General features: G+C 37.9%; 1 protein-coding gene across 6 annotated transcripts in view; it reads left to right on the top strand.

Moving 5' to 3' along the window:
• Positions 1-14,113, top strand: part of COL3A1 (collagen type III alpha 1 chain) — a 75,012-nt gene extending 60,899 nt beyond the window's left edge. For all 6 annotated transcript variants that reach the window (XM_019553836.1, XM_019553834.1, XM_019553832.1 and 3 more), the window contains 18 exons: positions 24-77; positions 191-244; positions 1,148-1,201; positions 1,726-1,833; positions 2,005-2,058; positions 2,882-2,935; positions 4,285-4,446; positions 4,604-4,711; positions 6,002-6,109; positions 6,606-6,767; positions 7,179-7,232; positions 7,339-7,446; positions 9,037-9,090; positions 9,288-9,395; positions 10,098-10,362; positions 10,666-10,853; positions 11,016-11,258; positions 12,960-14,113. In XM_019553836.1, coding sequence (XP_019409381.1) covers positions 24-77; positions 191-244; positions 1,148-1,201; positions 1,726-1,833; positions 2,005-2,058; positions 2,882-2,935; positions 4,285-4,446; positions 4,604-4,711; positions 6,002-6,109; positions 6,606-6,767; positions 7,179-7,232; positions 7,339-7,446; positions 9,037-9,090; positions 9,288-9,395; positions 10,098-10,362; positions 10,666-10,853; positions 11,016-11,258; positions 12,960-13,106 — 2,085 coding nt within the window. In that variant the 3' untranslated portion in view covers positions 13,107-14,113. The remainder of the gene's footprint in view (positions 1-23; positions 78-190; positions 245-1,147; positions 1,202-1,725; positions 1,834-2,004; positions 2,059-2,881; positions 2,936-4,284; positions 4,447-4,603; positions 4,712-6,001; positions 6,110-6,605; positions 6,768-7,178; positions 7,233-7,338; positions 7,447-9,036; positions 9,091-9,287; positions 9,396-10,097; positions 10,363-10,665; positions 10,854-11,015; positions 11,259-12,959) is intronic.
• The last annotated feature ends 745 nt before the right edge of the window (positions 14,114-14,858 follow it).

Raw genomic sequence — 14,858 nt, 5'->3', positions numbered from 1 at the left:
AGCATTGTTTTCTAATTATTTAGGGTCCTGCAGGTCCCATTGGACCTCCTGGTCCATCTGGCCCACCTGGAGAAAAGGTAATGTATAACAAAAAAGTGTGTTTGAATAAGGTGTTGTGCATATGTAGGTCTGAAATTGTCTAATGAGTTAGAAGAAGAACTCTGAAATAAACTTCATTCTTTTCTTTCAGGGTGATATTGGACCACATGGCCCCCCTGGTCTTCCTGGTGCCCGTGGGGGTCCTGTAAGTGGCAGTCCTTTTGTCCAACCTACTGTAGATTATATCAATGTATTTGGCTTTATTTCCAAAGGTTTTAAGTGCTGGCAGCTGCATGCAGGCTTAACTGCTATTTTCAGTTGCTCAGAACTTCCGAGAGTCCCACCACTTGTTTTTAATACTACCAAAGATATAAGAATGGTTGTAAAGGTAGTGACACAATGTTTCTACCCATTTCCCATGCATTTGAAAATATCACAAGACCAAAACTAAACCTTGACGTTTTTGAGCCATTAATTTAAGTGGAGTGATTTTTATTTTTTCTGTCTTTTATCTGTTTATTTTTAGAATTAAATAACCAGTTGGAAATATATCCATTTCTGTACTCCAAGAGAAAGCAAGGCAGGATGCCCTAAAAAATAACTCTCTCAGAAAAATATAAGCTTTAATAAGATACATCCTATTTATATGTTATGAATGGACTTACAGAGAGCAGGGGTAGCCAATCCATTCATAGCATCTGATAAAGTATGTTGTTGCCTATGGAAGCTTACATATTTCTGAATGAGTTAGTCTCTAGTCTCTTTATGAATGAGTTAGCCTTCTGCCCAACTTAGATTAACATAGGCTAACTAGCTCTCTGTATGTTTACATTTCATATTAATAAAATGAGCCAGATTCCAATCACACACTTATATCAGACAAACTCCATGGAATGACTCAATAAAAATCAGGACCTGACATGTTATTGATGATTAACACATTTGACATAATAAACCAGTTTGAAAACATACAGTTTCAAAAGCCATATTCACATTTTATTTCAACTACTGGCCTGCCAGAGAAAAATGAGCCTATTCACTGTAGTGTCTTCATATATTAGGCATAAAAACTGTTTTTATCATTTTTCCCTTTGTTCATTTTCTTCAGGGTGACCGAGGAGAACAAGGTTCCCCAGGGCCTGCTGGATTCCCTGGAGCTCCTGTAAGTAAGAATAGGAAAAAAAATTGAAACTCATTGTTTAATTTTAGGTCATTTGTATTGGCTTTTTTGGTCACTGAGGCACATTGAGCTGATGTTTTCAGAGAACTATCCACAATGAAACCAAACTCTCTTTCCTGAGTCATAACAGCCAGTTCAGAACCCCGTACTGTATATACATAGTTGAGGTTATTTTTCTTCATATATATTACCTTGCACTTGTCAACGTTGAAATTCATCTACCATTTGTTTGTCCACTCACTTAGATTGATGAGATCTTTCTGGAGTTTCTCTCCATCAGAGTAAAATTTCAAATTAGATTTCTGTTCCTAAAACAGAAATATGTGGGTTCTGATTCTGATCTCACTAATGTCAGTTTTATATCTTCCATTGCCTTCATTAGGACTACATCTTTTGAGCTTGCATTTCAACCAAGCAACAGGATCCCTCTAGTAATAGTCAGCTCAGTCCTATCATGCTTTTAATTAAATTATATTTAGAATAGTTAATTTTTCATTTTAATAAAGGGACAAAATGGGGAACCTGGTGGAAAAGGAGAGAGAGGCCTTCCGGGTCTACGAGGTGAGAATGGTCCCCCTGGAGTTGCAGGCCCACACGGAGGCCCTGGTGCACCAGTAAGTATTAATTGCTATCCTACTTCTACTAATACTTCAGTCTTAATACAGCTTCCAGTTCTTTCAGCCTTTAGATCAAACAAGTGTTTGAAATACACAACATATTAATGCTTCTCATTTCTTATTGGCTAATTCTATACTGTATTAAAATGTCTCTTTCATGTACTTTAGGGCCCACCTGGTCCCCAGGGAGTAAAAGGAGAACGTGGTATTCCTGGTAGCCCTGTGAGTATTATCTTTTTTTCTATCATTCTCTCACTAGGAGACAGCACACTTAGTACTAAGACAGGAACTCCAACATGGTCTGCAGAAGGCAGAGACATTTATAAACTTCATTTTAAAAAAAAAGTCCTAGCAAAATTCTCCTGCCACAGGGGATAACTGGAGGAGTTAAACCATATGATAGCCTACTTAAGATTACCTACAGTTATAGCTGAAAGTTCTGTTTGGCTGGCTTTTTAAGTTCATGATTTAGATTTTCATTTAAAAAGTTAACATTTGGACTATGTGTTCTGAACTGTGCAAATTAATTTGGGTCTTATACAAAACAACTAGAGTTTTTCTCAAGGACCTGTGTTCCTGCTTCTTGCTTGTACCATGAATTTGATACTACGTCAAAGATGTATTAACTGCAGTTAACAAATCAACCATCTGACATGTCCTTCCCTGCATTATTAGTAGTCAACCATTGATCCTTCTGCATAATGGTGTAAATGTGAGAGGTCACCAGTACCTTCAACATGTATGCCTGGGCAGGACCATAGAGGAGCGGAGGTGAAAGTTGTCCAGACTTTCCATCCCCTCTTTAGACCACTGAGACAAAATCCAAAGGCCAGACTGAGTTCAGACGAGCAGTGCCTGGATGGCTGTAGTTATATGCACATCCAGGAAGGAAACCGGTATCTCCAGTGTAGAAAACAAGTCTACCACTGGACCACAACAACAGGCCTTGCTTTATTACTAACATACAAAATACAGAATTGTATACAGAAATAAGTTTTTGACTTTTCAATGTTTTAGTATTTATGTTTGAAATGTTTGTTTGTAGGGCTCAGGTGGTTTCCCTGGTCCTCGTGGTCTGCCTGGTCCCCCTGGTAATAATGTAAGTTATATTGTCATTCGTTCATACTTACCTTTCAAGTGCACCTAAAACATATCTTTACACGTTGGCATAAATAAAACATATGGTGGGGTATAATGAAACTGAAGTGTCTCCGTAGAAATAGATTTATTCCTGGTAATAGCATTCTTTTATTTACTTCCTTAATACTCTTCTTTTTTTTAAGCTTGCTCCTTCATTAGCATTATTAGGATCTTTCCAATAGCTCCAGTGGTGGTTGGATTACATCTTTGGTTGGTCAAAAATGTCCTGTTCTCTCTCTCACTTTTCTATAATACAAGAAGTGCAGAGTTTAGGGTGCACAGTTTTGTCTTTCTCTCCTCTCCCAAAGCTTTCAGTATTCTGTCAGTCATTTTCAGAGTGATGACAGCTGAGACTCTATGTGTTTTTTCATTGTTTATAGAAAAAACTGTATCAAAACCAAACAACTAGTGATAGAAGTATTAGGAAGGAAAATGTTCCATGAGACCTTCCCTTCCACAGTATGAAGATAAGAGACCTGCAGGTGCACACTGATCCACTGTAATAAGAAGTTGTTGCATAATACCCTTGACCAAGTTTTATAAATCATCCCTATTTGAAAAAAAATGCTACTCTTCATATATATCTTATCTCTGATTTCCATAATACACACTACGGTTATGGATTCTTTAAAAATAATTGAGAAAGCATAGAATTTATTCTGTTTATCCTATTTTTGTGATTAAAAAGTAAATATGAATCTACTGAACATAAATTATCATGCTAAATCTGTTAAGGAAATGCTGATGTAAGGTCTTATTTCCTGGAAGCTCATAATTTCCTTAACAGATTATTATGGCTTTTTACTTAGACCTATATTACAGTTCTTGTTTTACTGCTTGATCGATAAAAATACCAAGATGGGTATATAGGCTCCAATACCTCTATTAACTTTAATAGGTATTGTATCAGACTTTCCACATGTCCAAAGCATTTTTTCCATGTCTATGACATAGTGACAAAGAGAGTTCTAGGATATGAAATGGTTGAATAATTCCAGAAACTGACCAGTACCACCAATGTCTAGATAACCACTTAGAAGAGCCAAATTTTAAAACATAATTAAGGAGAGGTAAAACAAAATCTAGACTTAAGTCAGTAGGAAAGGAATAAACTTTTTATGGTGAAAGCAAATCAAAGCAATTTCAACCTCAGATGCCTCAAGTTATGTCTATGTTTACATTTGACAGTAAAACAAGCAACATATTTTTTTTATAGTTGCTGAACATGGACAATGAGAAATGATCATCATGAAGTAGTATTTATCATATCAGATACTTTATCTCATTCTTTTCTTTTTACATTTATAGGGTAATCCAGGGCCACCTGGTCATGCTGGAGCTGCAGGCAAGGATGGCCCTCCTGGTCCAGCAGGTCACACTGGTCCACCTGGCAGCCCAGGCGGTGCTGGTCTAAAAGGTGAACCTGGCCCACCAGGTGAAAAAGGTCCACCAGGAGGACGAGGAGAACAAGTAAGCAAATTACTTTGCAGGATTCTTTAAACCTATAAATAAAAGTTAGTAAGCACGTCATCAAAAGAGGCTTCCTGATGAATGCTAAAAGATGACAAAAAGCCATGTTTTCAAAAATATCCAGCAGTTATTAATTTAGCCAAATTATTTTCAACAGGGTCAAACAGGCCTTCCAGGCCCTCAGGGTCTAGTGGGCGTACGTGGTCAAGTAGGATTACCAGGCTCACGTGGCCTACAGGGCACTCCCGGTCAACCTGGACCAAAGGTGAGTGGAGATATATTGAAGGAATTACCTTCAAAGATAATACCATTAACTTCATTCTAGAAATACCTAGGAGATTTTCAGCCTGTAAGAACAGTCCTGAGTTCCACATGTGATGAATGTGCCAAATTTTCCAACTATTAGGTCAAAGACTATATAATTAGCATTTAAGCCAGTTTCTACCAATATCAGTTAAAGTTTTGGATGAGTGAAGAGTCCAGATCCACAAAGGTATTTAAGCAACTAGCTTCTCAATCAACTTTTAGAATTAAAAAATTAAGTACTTAACTAGGAATGAAGTAGTTAAATACCTTTGGAGATCTGGAGCTAAATGAAAATTGACCAAGCAATTCTGGACTTGTCTCAGTGTGGCATGAACTTCAAAATTCATATTCATATCTAAATCTAAATTTTCCCTACATTTAGCTTTGTTTTTAAATCTAGAACTGCCTTTGATCAATGGTACCAATATTCTTGGATCAATGTGAGGATTTTAAAAAATATGACCAACTTCACCCAACCGAAAACTCCTTATCATCTTCTCATCACATGCACCAAAACTCTAATCCCTCACGTCTCCAGTTCTACCAGATTTCTTGTTTTTATGTCTTGTAAAGTAAAAAAGCTGATGAAATTCTTGAAGCGATTCTTTAGTATTAACTTCACCTAGTGACCCTTGTTTAATTATCCTTATGAATCTTGTTAAAGAAATAAAACCCAAATAAAATATCACTTTCAAGGCCTAATTAAATTAAAAAAGAGAACAAAAATATTTTACATATTTTGGCTAGTATTGTGTTATACCACTAATACAGTGTTGTTTGTATATTTATGATTTTTTTTTCAGAGTTGGTCAAAATAACTCTGAAAGTTTAAAATCACTGTTTACAATGGTTGTTTATTATTTTGTATTAGCCTTTAACTATATTGGATTTGTACACATAATATTTTGATGTACTTTGTACCAACCTTTTAATGTACACTGCAGAATTATACCATACCCAAGAAGCACCTTTGCACACCATGAATGTGTGATGTTAAAAGGAGGAGGAAAAGTTGGTCAGTCACATCACACATCTGTGAGGCCAGATTTTTTTCTTATATTTCATTTAATCACCGTTACTGAGGTTTTATCATGATAATCTGTCAAACTTAACTACACATCTCTGTTCAGAGTGCTTGTACTCTTCATGCAGGACACTGCATTTGATGGTAAGGAGAAATAGAAAATTGGAACATTTGATGACATTAGGAAAAATCAGTCTTAATGAAATCGTTTCATTTGATGTTCAGGGTGAAGATGGTAAACCAGGAGTGAATGGCAGTCCAGGAGAGCGTGGTCCACCAGGTCAAAATGGTGCTGCTGGTCTAAGAGGCTTACCAGGAGAGCCTGGCAGAGATGTAAGCAGATGTTTCAGATCTTTGTGCTAGATTGTAAATTGTACACAGTCCAATTTATGGAGAAATTTGGGAAATGATTGTGCCTCATTAAAAAATCCTCCCTGAAGAGACTAATACATAAGAGAATTAAGTAGAGTCTAGTCTCATATATGATGATGAAGCTTATTGCTCCAGTACAACCTACCCAGTTTGAGGGCTATGGTTCTGTCCCAGTTGGTAGAGAACAAGTAACACTCTGAACCTTCTTATAAGCACTGAGACTGCAGGGTTACAGGCCCATGTAAAACTACCTAAGGGGGCAAATGTAACCTTTTTGTATGCTCCTTTCCTCAAGCCTTGCAGAAGGGCTGCTCACAAACTGCTCCTGTAAGGGCAGCAATTAATTCTCTTATACCTATTTTCTGATTGTGCGGATCATTTTCCCAATAAGCTCTAAAACATGTTGACTATTCCATAATACTGTTACTATTTAAACTTGTACCACTCTGGTTTTCAGGGTAATCCTGGATCAGATGGTTTGCCAGGTCGTGATGGATCCTCAGGACCAAAGGGTGACCGTGGTGAAAATGGTTCTCCTGGTATGCCTGGTCCACCTGGTCATCCTGGCCCCCCTGGTAACACCGGTCCAGCAGGAAAAGGAGGTGAAAGAGGATTTCAGGTAAGTGAAAAAGACAAAGACAAAGAAGCAATGCAATGTCTATTTGCATTGCTTTGGCTTCTGCAATCTGCTTTATGCAGTAAAGGAAAACAGAGCTGTGGAAAAATCTTGATCATTAGTCTACTAGTATTACAGATTTTTAATAATGGGATCCCATAAGAGGAATACCAAGGAGAGGAAGTTGTTGTGTATACAAACCTATTTACTTCTTAAGATACCAAGAGACACTGTCTCAATGTAATTACTATAATTTGCCTCAACACCACCACCACAACAAAAAATGGAGTTTAAGTTTGTAGACCTATCCCATGCTTTCTAATCAGTCCTAGCCTTAATGCATTCTACCTATCTAGAAAAAAAAGGACAATGGTAACTGTATCTGATGATAATTATCATCTTCCAATTTCACAGGGTCCTCAGGGTCCTGCTGGTCCTCCTGGTCCTGCTGGTCTCCGTGGTACTACTGTAAGTCTCCATGGAAACCACTTTGAAGATCAATTTATCATTTTCTGTTTGTTTGAAGTTTTTCCCGGGTTGTTTTTTAATTTTCATTAAAAAATTATTTTTAAAGGGTCCCCCAGGTGCTCGTGGTGAAAAAGGTGAAGCTGGTGAGCGTGGCATGAATGGCATTAAGGGTCACAGAGGACATCCTGGCACCCCAGGCCTCCCTGGCCCCCCTGTATGTATCTTGCATTATGTTGAACTGCATAATAAAAATGAAATTCTTCTCAAAATTGCAGCATTTCAATGTCAGGCAACTGAAAACTGAATTTAACCTTATGTAAATGACTAAGTAAAAATAACTGTGTAGTAGAATGCTCAATGTATTCAGTCCCTACATTATACCAGGACCCGATCAACAAACTGGAAAAATAAGTATAAGAAAAAATAAGAATAAATATCACAATGATTTGGTTAGTTTTCTAGGAAACAAAGCTGCATTTGTTAAAATGTTTTGGGATTATTGGTTTAGCTTTCTTTAGGTTAAATAATTTTTATGGATATTGGGCATCTCTAAGTGTACACTTTAATGTGCATTAGCCTATTTTAGTGTGCATTAAAGCATCACAGAAAACATGCTACTTAGCTAACATGCATTTTTCTTGTACCTCACAATGGAGGGCACCTATGCATGAGCACTGAAGCTGCTCCAGCACCCTGGAATTCTAGCTTGTAGGACCAGACTTTGCATTAAAGCTTTTAAAGGTCCCTTTCATTTGTGGTGCTAGTCAATTTGGTGCCACCAAGCCTGTAGGTCTGTTGGGGGTTGCTCATCCCGCGGTAGAGCACTTTACATTTCTCAATGTTGAACTGCACCAGGTTCCAATCTGCCCAGCTTGCTAGCCTGTCTAGGTCCACCTGTATCTGTAGCTTATCTTCAAGCATGACTACGCTCCCCCATAACTTGGTGTCATCCACAAACTTGGCCAGTGAGCCAAGTATCATATAGTATCAAAGGAAATTAGGGATGGAAGGAACCTCATAAAGTCCTATAGTCCAGCCCCTTTCAGAATCATCCCTGACCAACCATTCTAGCCATATATCAATGTTTGAATTGTAATGGCAAAAATATAAAATGTAGGTTATAGATGCCACAGCCTAAAAAGTCACTTACTAATATCATACGGTGGCATCTGACTCTTGTGGTTTGCTTGCAGAATGGATAAAGGGATATCTAATAGTTTCATATTCTGGATTTTTCGAAGAAAAGTTACTAACTTTATTTCAGTATATGCTTTACTCTTTGGAAGTTCACCTAAAATTAGTGGTCATTTACTCTTATTTTTTTTAAATTTACTTGCAGAATCCTTGAAATTATCTTGCAGATATCATAGTTATAATAGTAATATAAGGCTACAGGATTTCAATGGATATAGGGCCTTACCCAAATCAGTGGGAAGGCTCCCACTGGAGTCTTTAGCCATTGGACTAGGACATTATATCACTGATACGTTTTCTGTTTAGAACATCATAGATATTTCTGATGCATGGATACGATTAGAGAGTAATACTATTATTATTATCTTCATTATACTATTATTATCTTTGTTATCATTATTGTTAAGCAGTGGTGTAACTGGGAGTGGGGTGTACCAATAGACAATTTGCAGTGGGCGATGAATAAAAGTGGCTGCTGCTGCTGGCAGCTGCATGTTCGCATATGTGACTATGACAGCAACCAGAAGTCACTGCTTCAGCTTCACCTTGGGGACTTGGCCCTATCCCTACACTGCTTTTATTAAGTAAGGAATCTGTCTTATTTTAACAGGGTGCATTGGGTCCACCAGGTTCAAATGGAAATCCAGGAGCTATGGGTGCCAGGGTAAGTAGGATTGCCTATAACAGTTTCATACTGTTACATGTCTGCTTCATAGATTTCTATTAATCTTATTCAAATCTTTTGAAATAAAAACACAAAAGCTGACATTCAGGGAAACACACAAACGAAATTATTTTATCATACTTTCTACATGTTGATTAGTTGTTGTTGTTATTCACCTGTATCTGCTTTTATTCTAGGGTCCTCCTGGACCATCTGGGCCTCCTGGAAAAGATGGTATAAGTGGTTACGCAGGTCCCATAGGTCCTCCAGGTCCTCGTGGTAATCGAGGTGACACTGGTGCTGCGGTAAGTGAGCAGCAAGTATTCCATCAGTTAAACAGATTATTCCTCTTTAAAAAGTAAAAATGCAAATCATTCTTTTTTAAATATGTACATAGGAACATACTCTGGAGCTGCTGCTAGTGTAGAAGTGATCTGACCAATAGGTCTAAGCTGAGAAAGATACCAAGCATGAGAAGCCTTGTTCAAATATTCCCATTGACTTCATTGGGCTTTGGATGAGCACCGAACTCTCCCATTTAAGTGGGAAATCAGGAACTCCAGCTTTCTTTACAGTACAGGCTTCCTGCTTTGAAATGTATGTTGTTCAGGATGAAGTAGGAACTGTGCTATACCAGTCATGTCCCTTAGAGGGAGTAATAGAGGATATAAAGCAGTGGTGGAGGCAGTAGCATTGCCTCCGTTTATTAGTCATTTTGTGGCTGATATGGTCACAGTGGTGCAAAAGCTCCTAGCATACCTCCTTCCCTACAATCCAGCTTTAACAATACGAGCCGCACTTAGTCTCTGAACTAGGAAAAAAATGGGCCCAGGCTTGTCCCAGTTTGGCTTTTACTATGACTAGCTGGTAAAAATAAATAAATAAATACAAGTTTGTCTATAACTCGCCTTCTTCTTAGCTTCATATTTGTGGTCCATAGCATACTCTTATGGCTTTTTAAATCTTGGCTTAATTCTTACTCCAATATTATTTTCTTTATTTCCTAGGGCCCACCTGGCCCACCTGGTCTCCCTGGTCCTCCTGGAGTTACTGGTCCATGCTGTGGTACGGGAGACGGGCCGGAAAAAGGATTTGTGTATCCATTCTACAATGACCAGCCAAGTGATGAAAAGATCAACATAAATGAAATTTTATCTTCAATGAAATCAATTAATAGCCAGATTGAAAACATCATTAGTCCTGATGGCTCACGGAAAAATCCTGCTCGTAACTGCAGAGATCTGAAATTCTGCCATCCTGAATTCAAGAGTGGTATGTTAGATTTTTTTTTTACTCTGGCACTGATTTTTTTTCTTTATAGTTCTGTTCTGAAAAGTATATCTATACCGATTAGATTATGGTGTCTATACTTGTCATGTCCAAATTAAAATTTGCTTCCTTGCTGTCAGCACTGCATATCCTCTGACCTTTCTTTAGACTAGTTGAATGAAATAAAATGTATTATTTTTGTGTTACTAGTTTGATTTGCCCTATTCTCAGTCAAAGATAAGGTACTTCGTGCTTACTACATGTCTTTGGGGAAATAAAAAGACTTCTTTTTTTATCTTTCTGTAGGAGAATACTGGATTGATCCTAATCAAGGTTGCAAGTTGGATGCTATTAAAGTGTACTGTAATATGGAAACGGGTGAGACATGCATCAGTGCTAATCCCAGGAGTGTGCCACATAAGAAGTGGTGGACAAGTACAGATGGTGAAAAGAAACACATATGGTTTGGAGAATCTATGGATGGTGGCTTTCAGGTAGGACATGTTAGATCATCTCATTGAATAGCCTGATTTGTAGTATAGCTATTTCAGTAAAATCTTTAATTAAATTTATTGCATGGTAGTACATATTCACTGGGTGGCAGATTGATTACCAGAGATGGAAGTAAAATAATATATTTTTGTGTTGCACCACAGTTCAACTATGGAGATTCAGACCTTCCAGAAGATGTCTCAGATGTTCAGCTGGCGTTCCTGAGAGTTCTCTCTAGCCGAGCTTCTCAGAATATCACATATCACTGCAAAAATAGTATTGCTTACATGGATCAGGCCAGTGGAAATGTTAAGAAAGCTCTGAAACTGATGAGCTCTATTGAAAGTGAAATCAAGGCTGAAGGAAACAGCAAATTCACATATGCAGTTCTGGAAGATGGTTGTACGGTAAGTAAACACAACTTCTGTATCATAGTGGGTTGGATCCCGTATGGGGGGGGGCTACATTGTACCCTAGCTAATGCAGGTGCAGAGGAATAAGTAAGAACTACCCCAACCCTTTCCTGGCCTATGTAAAATCAGGACACAGTTGCAGCCCTGGTACTCCAGAAGCTTGACAATCAGAGTAAACTAAGTAGGAAATGAAAGGGGTCAGACAGAGAATAGAAGAACCCATGGATGGTTCCCAGAATTAATGGAGACAAAAAAGCTAGTTCATATGATTCCCTACAGCAAGAAGCGGTATAAAACACTTTAAAGATTTATAGTAAATGGTATCTCACCAACAAAAAGAACAGGCAGGTCTGGAAGGCATCATGCTTCTCTTGTAATGCAGTTCATGCTTATGGTCTACCCTTTGCTTGCTATTCAGATCTCTTCTTTATTAAAGGCCTTCCCTCTTTAATGTCCAAATGCCTTGCCCAGTTTTGAAAACTAACTAAAGTTGTGCTGAAATGTTGATCCTGCTCCCTTCACAAATGCAAATTAACACTGTGTAGTCTACTAAGGGCAGCTCTGTAACACAGACTTATGTCAAGTACCAGTACACTCAAACTTCTCTCGTTGTTCCACGTGCAGTCTTCCAAACCAAAAGCAGAATATCCCCATTCACATGGCACCACACCCAAGATAAGCAGCAGCACAAAGCAGCAGAAAAAATTAATATGCATCTATTCTGCTTCTGATTCAGGAGGTAGAGTTTTTTGAGAAGCAGCACTAATTAATCTGATTAAACCACTGCACAAACAAGGCTACACCACTATCATTTTGGAAAGTAGCATATGCACTGAAGCATGGTATGTCTGAATGCAATACTATCTTCCATGGTATGTTTACTCCAGAAACAATCCTTAAGCATTGACTATTAGGGGGTAGATTTCCCAAACAAAAATTCAGAGTGGAAGAGGAGTTAAAATGCACTGGAAGTGAGAGAGTTTATGAAGAATATAACTTCCCCTCAATTCAGCTGCCCCACATATCTACCCCTCCTGGCTGCCCAGTGGGCCAGCTTCAAGAGAAGAGTTGGAGAGCACTCTGGGTAATGTCTAGAATACTTCACTGAGCAGCATAAAACCTTACTCTGAGTGAGGAACACCTAGAGCTTAGATCTCTCCCTTGCTAGGAATGAGCCCTATTGAGGTAAAAGGTAAAAGGTGAGAAGGACTTCTCCTCCAGTGTCAAACCCCATCTGCAATTATGTGTATGCCTCCAAAGCCTAGACAGCCATAGTACAGCCTACTGAGCATGTTTAGAAGAGAAACACAGTGCAAGCATAGCTATGTGAAATCCCCACTGCATGGAAGTGCCAAAAACTGTAGTTATACGTAAGTCCTATAGCTACATAAGTCCTGTAGGCAGTCCTGTGGACTTCACTTAGGCAATGAAGCATAAATCTGTTCTAAGAATCAGGGAACCAGTCCCCTACTTGTGTAGAAAATACATATCATATTTTGGACACAAATATAAAGATACTCTATATAATGCCTGTCTAAAAAGATACTGACTGGGAAAATACAAGAGATTGAAAGGTGGAGGAATAAACCACATGCTAATGTGAAAAGAGCAAGTGTGAATTTCAGTAAAATATAATCTCCACATTGTACTGCATAGGGTTTCTTTGACACGCTTTTCTGTTTTAAATTTTTACAGAAACACACTGGTGAATGGAGTAAAACTGTCTTTGAATATAAAACACGCAAGACCATGAGGCTGCCCTTGATTGATATTGCACCCATCGATATTGGTGGTCCTGATCAAGAATTTGGTGTGGACATTGGCCCAGTTTGCTTCTTATAAATCAAAGATACGCTCCTTCTGAAACCCTAGCAAACAAATTCACACTCCATCGGTGCTCCTTTTGTTTTAACTTTGTCAGCTAGTACAGGTGATTGTCCATATCCCAGTTATTTATTAACAAAATTTCTGGGAATAAAAAAGTAATTTGATTTAAAGGTTTTGTGGGGGGTTTTGCTATTACACAAAGTACAATAAAAATGCTTTTTGCTTTTTTTTTTTTTACCAAATTCCATCTTCAAAACATATCTCCATGGTGCTATATTAAAACTTCAACACTAAATAAAACAACACTGTGTTCTATTAGTTGAATACTAGCCAATTTAAAAAGCACTGATTGCTCCCAGTATCAAAGTTTACCCTCCTTTCTAAGATGAAGTCCATAAAACGAGAAAGACTTCCCTGTTTCAACTACCTCAACATGGACAGAAACTGGGATGAGTCTGATGATTCACACCAAAAATAACCAAACAAATCAAAAATGTTGGAACTATTGGTTAATTCATTGGTATCATTTGGCTTTAAATGATATATTTCTGTACTGATTAGTTATGACCAGAGTACAGGGCATCTGAAGAATTTTGAATACCTTAATGTCAACAATTGCCATGATGTTACTGCTGGATTGTATTATGTTTTCAAGGGTGCTTCTATACTTTCCTGTCATTGCTGGTCAAGACCACTAAAATTAAGGAAGTGTAAAAGACTAATGTGTTGGTGCTAATGTATTTTTCACTTCTAAATCTGCAAGGCAGATTTATTGACTTCCATTAAAAGTAAAGGTTTAGCAACAATTGTAAATGTCTCCTGTTAAATATGTAATTGGCATGTCATTTTTGAAGGCTATGTCCCTTCACCCTGTAAAAGTCAAAAGATGCAGAATTGTGAATTTCCTTTGTCACATTAAAACATTTATAGTGTTGAAGGTTAACCATCTTTGTAAGCTTTTATATGGTTGTTGGTCTATTCCTTACAGAGACACATAATAAAATATCATTAAAAAAATCCTCCTCATTGTTCCATGAAGTTGACTTTTTGCTTTCCTAACCTTCTGTTCATATCCTTTTCCTCCAGTTCACTAATGGGGAAGTAAATCCTGTTATCCTACCTTTAACTGTTATTAGTTTTTCTGAGAATTTTGCTGAAGTAAAGATTATGAGGAGCAAAACAACTTTAGGTAACCAAAATCCAGGACACACCGTAGCTTCCTATGATAGTGGTGGAGGTGGTGCAATGCCCAAACATAGATCTTAAAGAAGTCTGAATCTAATGCTATCCCTAAGCTGGTCAAATTGAATCTGTCTTTTGAATAAAAAGCCTAATGCTCTGATGGTGCAAGGCCTAAGCAAGAAAGCTTCTAAGAAATTTCTTTGAAATCTAGCCTTATCCCAAAGAAGTTAAATGTAGACAAGGCATCTAATACTTAGACTAGTGGTTCTTAGCATGTTTTAGACTCAAGGAACCCCTCCATAACTTTTGTGAATTGAGTGGAAAAAAAATGTATTTATTATATTGCTTACCTCCTTGCAAAAGGGCAGGCAGCGGGGACAGGGGAGTAGCCAGGCATGGAGAGCCTGAGTCTGCCATTATTTCCTTATCTCCACATACTTCCTCGAACACCCTTCAAAGGATCTTGCAGAATTTCAGGTATCCCATCAGCCTGGCTGAGAATCACTTACTTAGGTATTACAATACCTGATGAATCAGCATGCTTGTACACATGACAGGGTTTTAGTCCTTAGGGTTGCATTCCAT

This window comes from Crocodylus porosus, unplaced genomic scaffold (assembly GCF_001723895.1).
Source record: "Crocodylus porosus isolate Cpor-Errol unplaced genomic scaffold, CroPor_comp1, whole genome shotgun sequence".
Classification (NCBI taxonomy): domain Eukaryota; kingdom Metazoa; phylum Chordata; order Crocodylia; family Crocodylidae; genus Crocodylus; species Crocodylus porosus.
The sequence above is the reverse complement of the archived record's forward strand: the minus strand, read 5'-3'. Positions and strand labels throughout refer to the sequence as shown.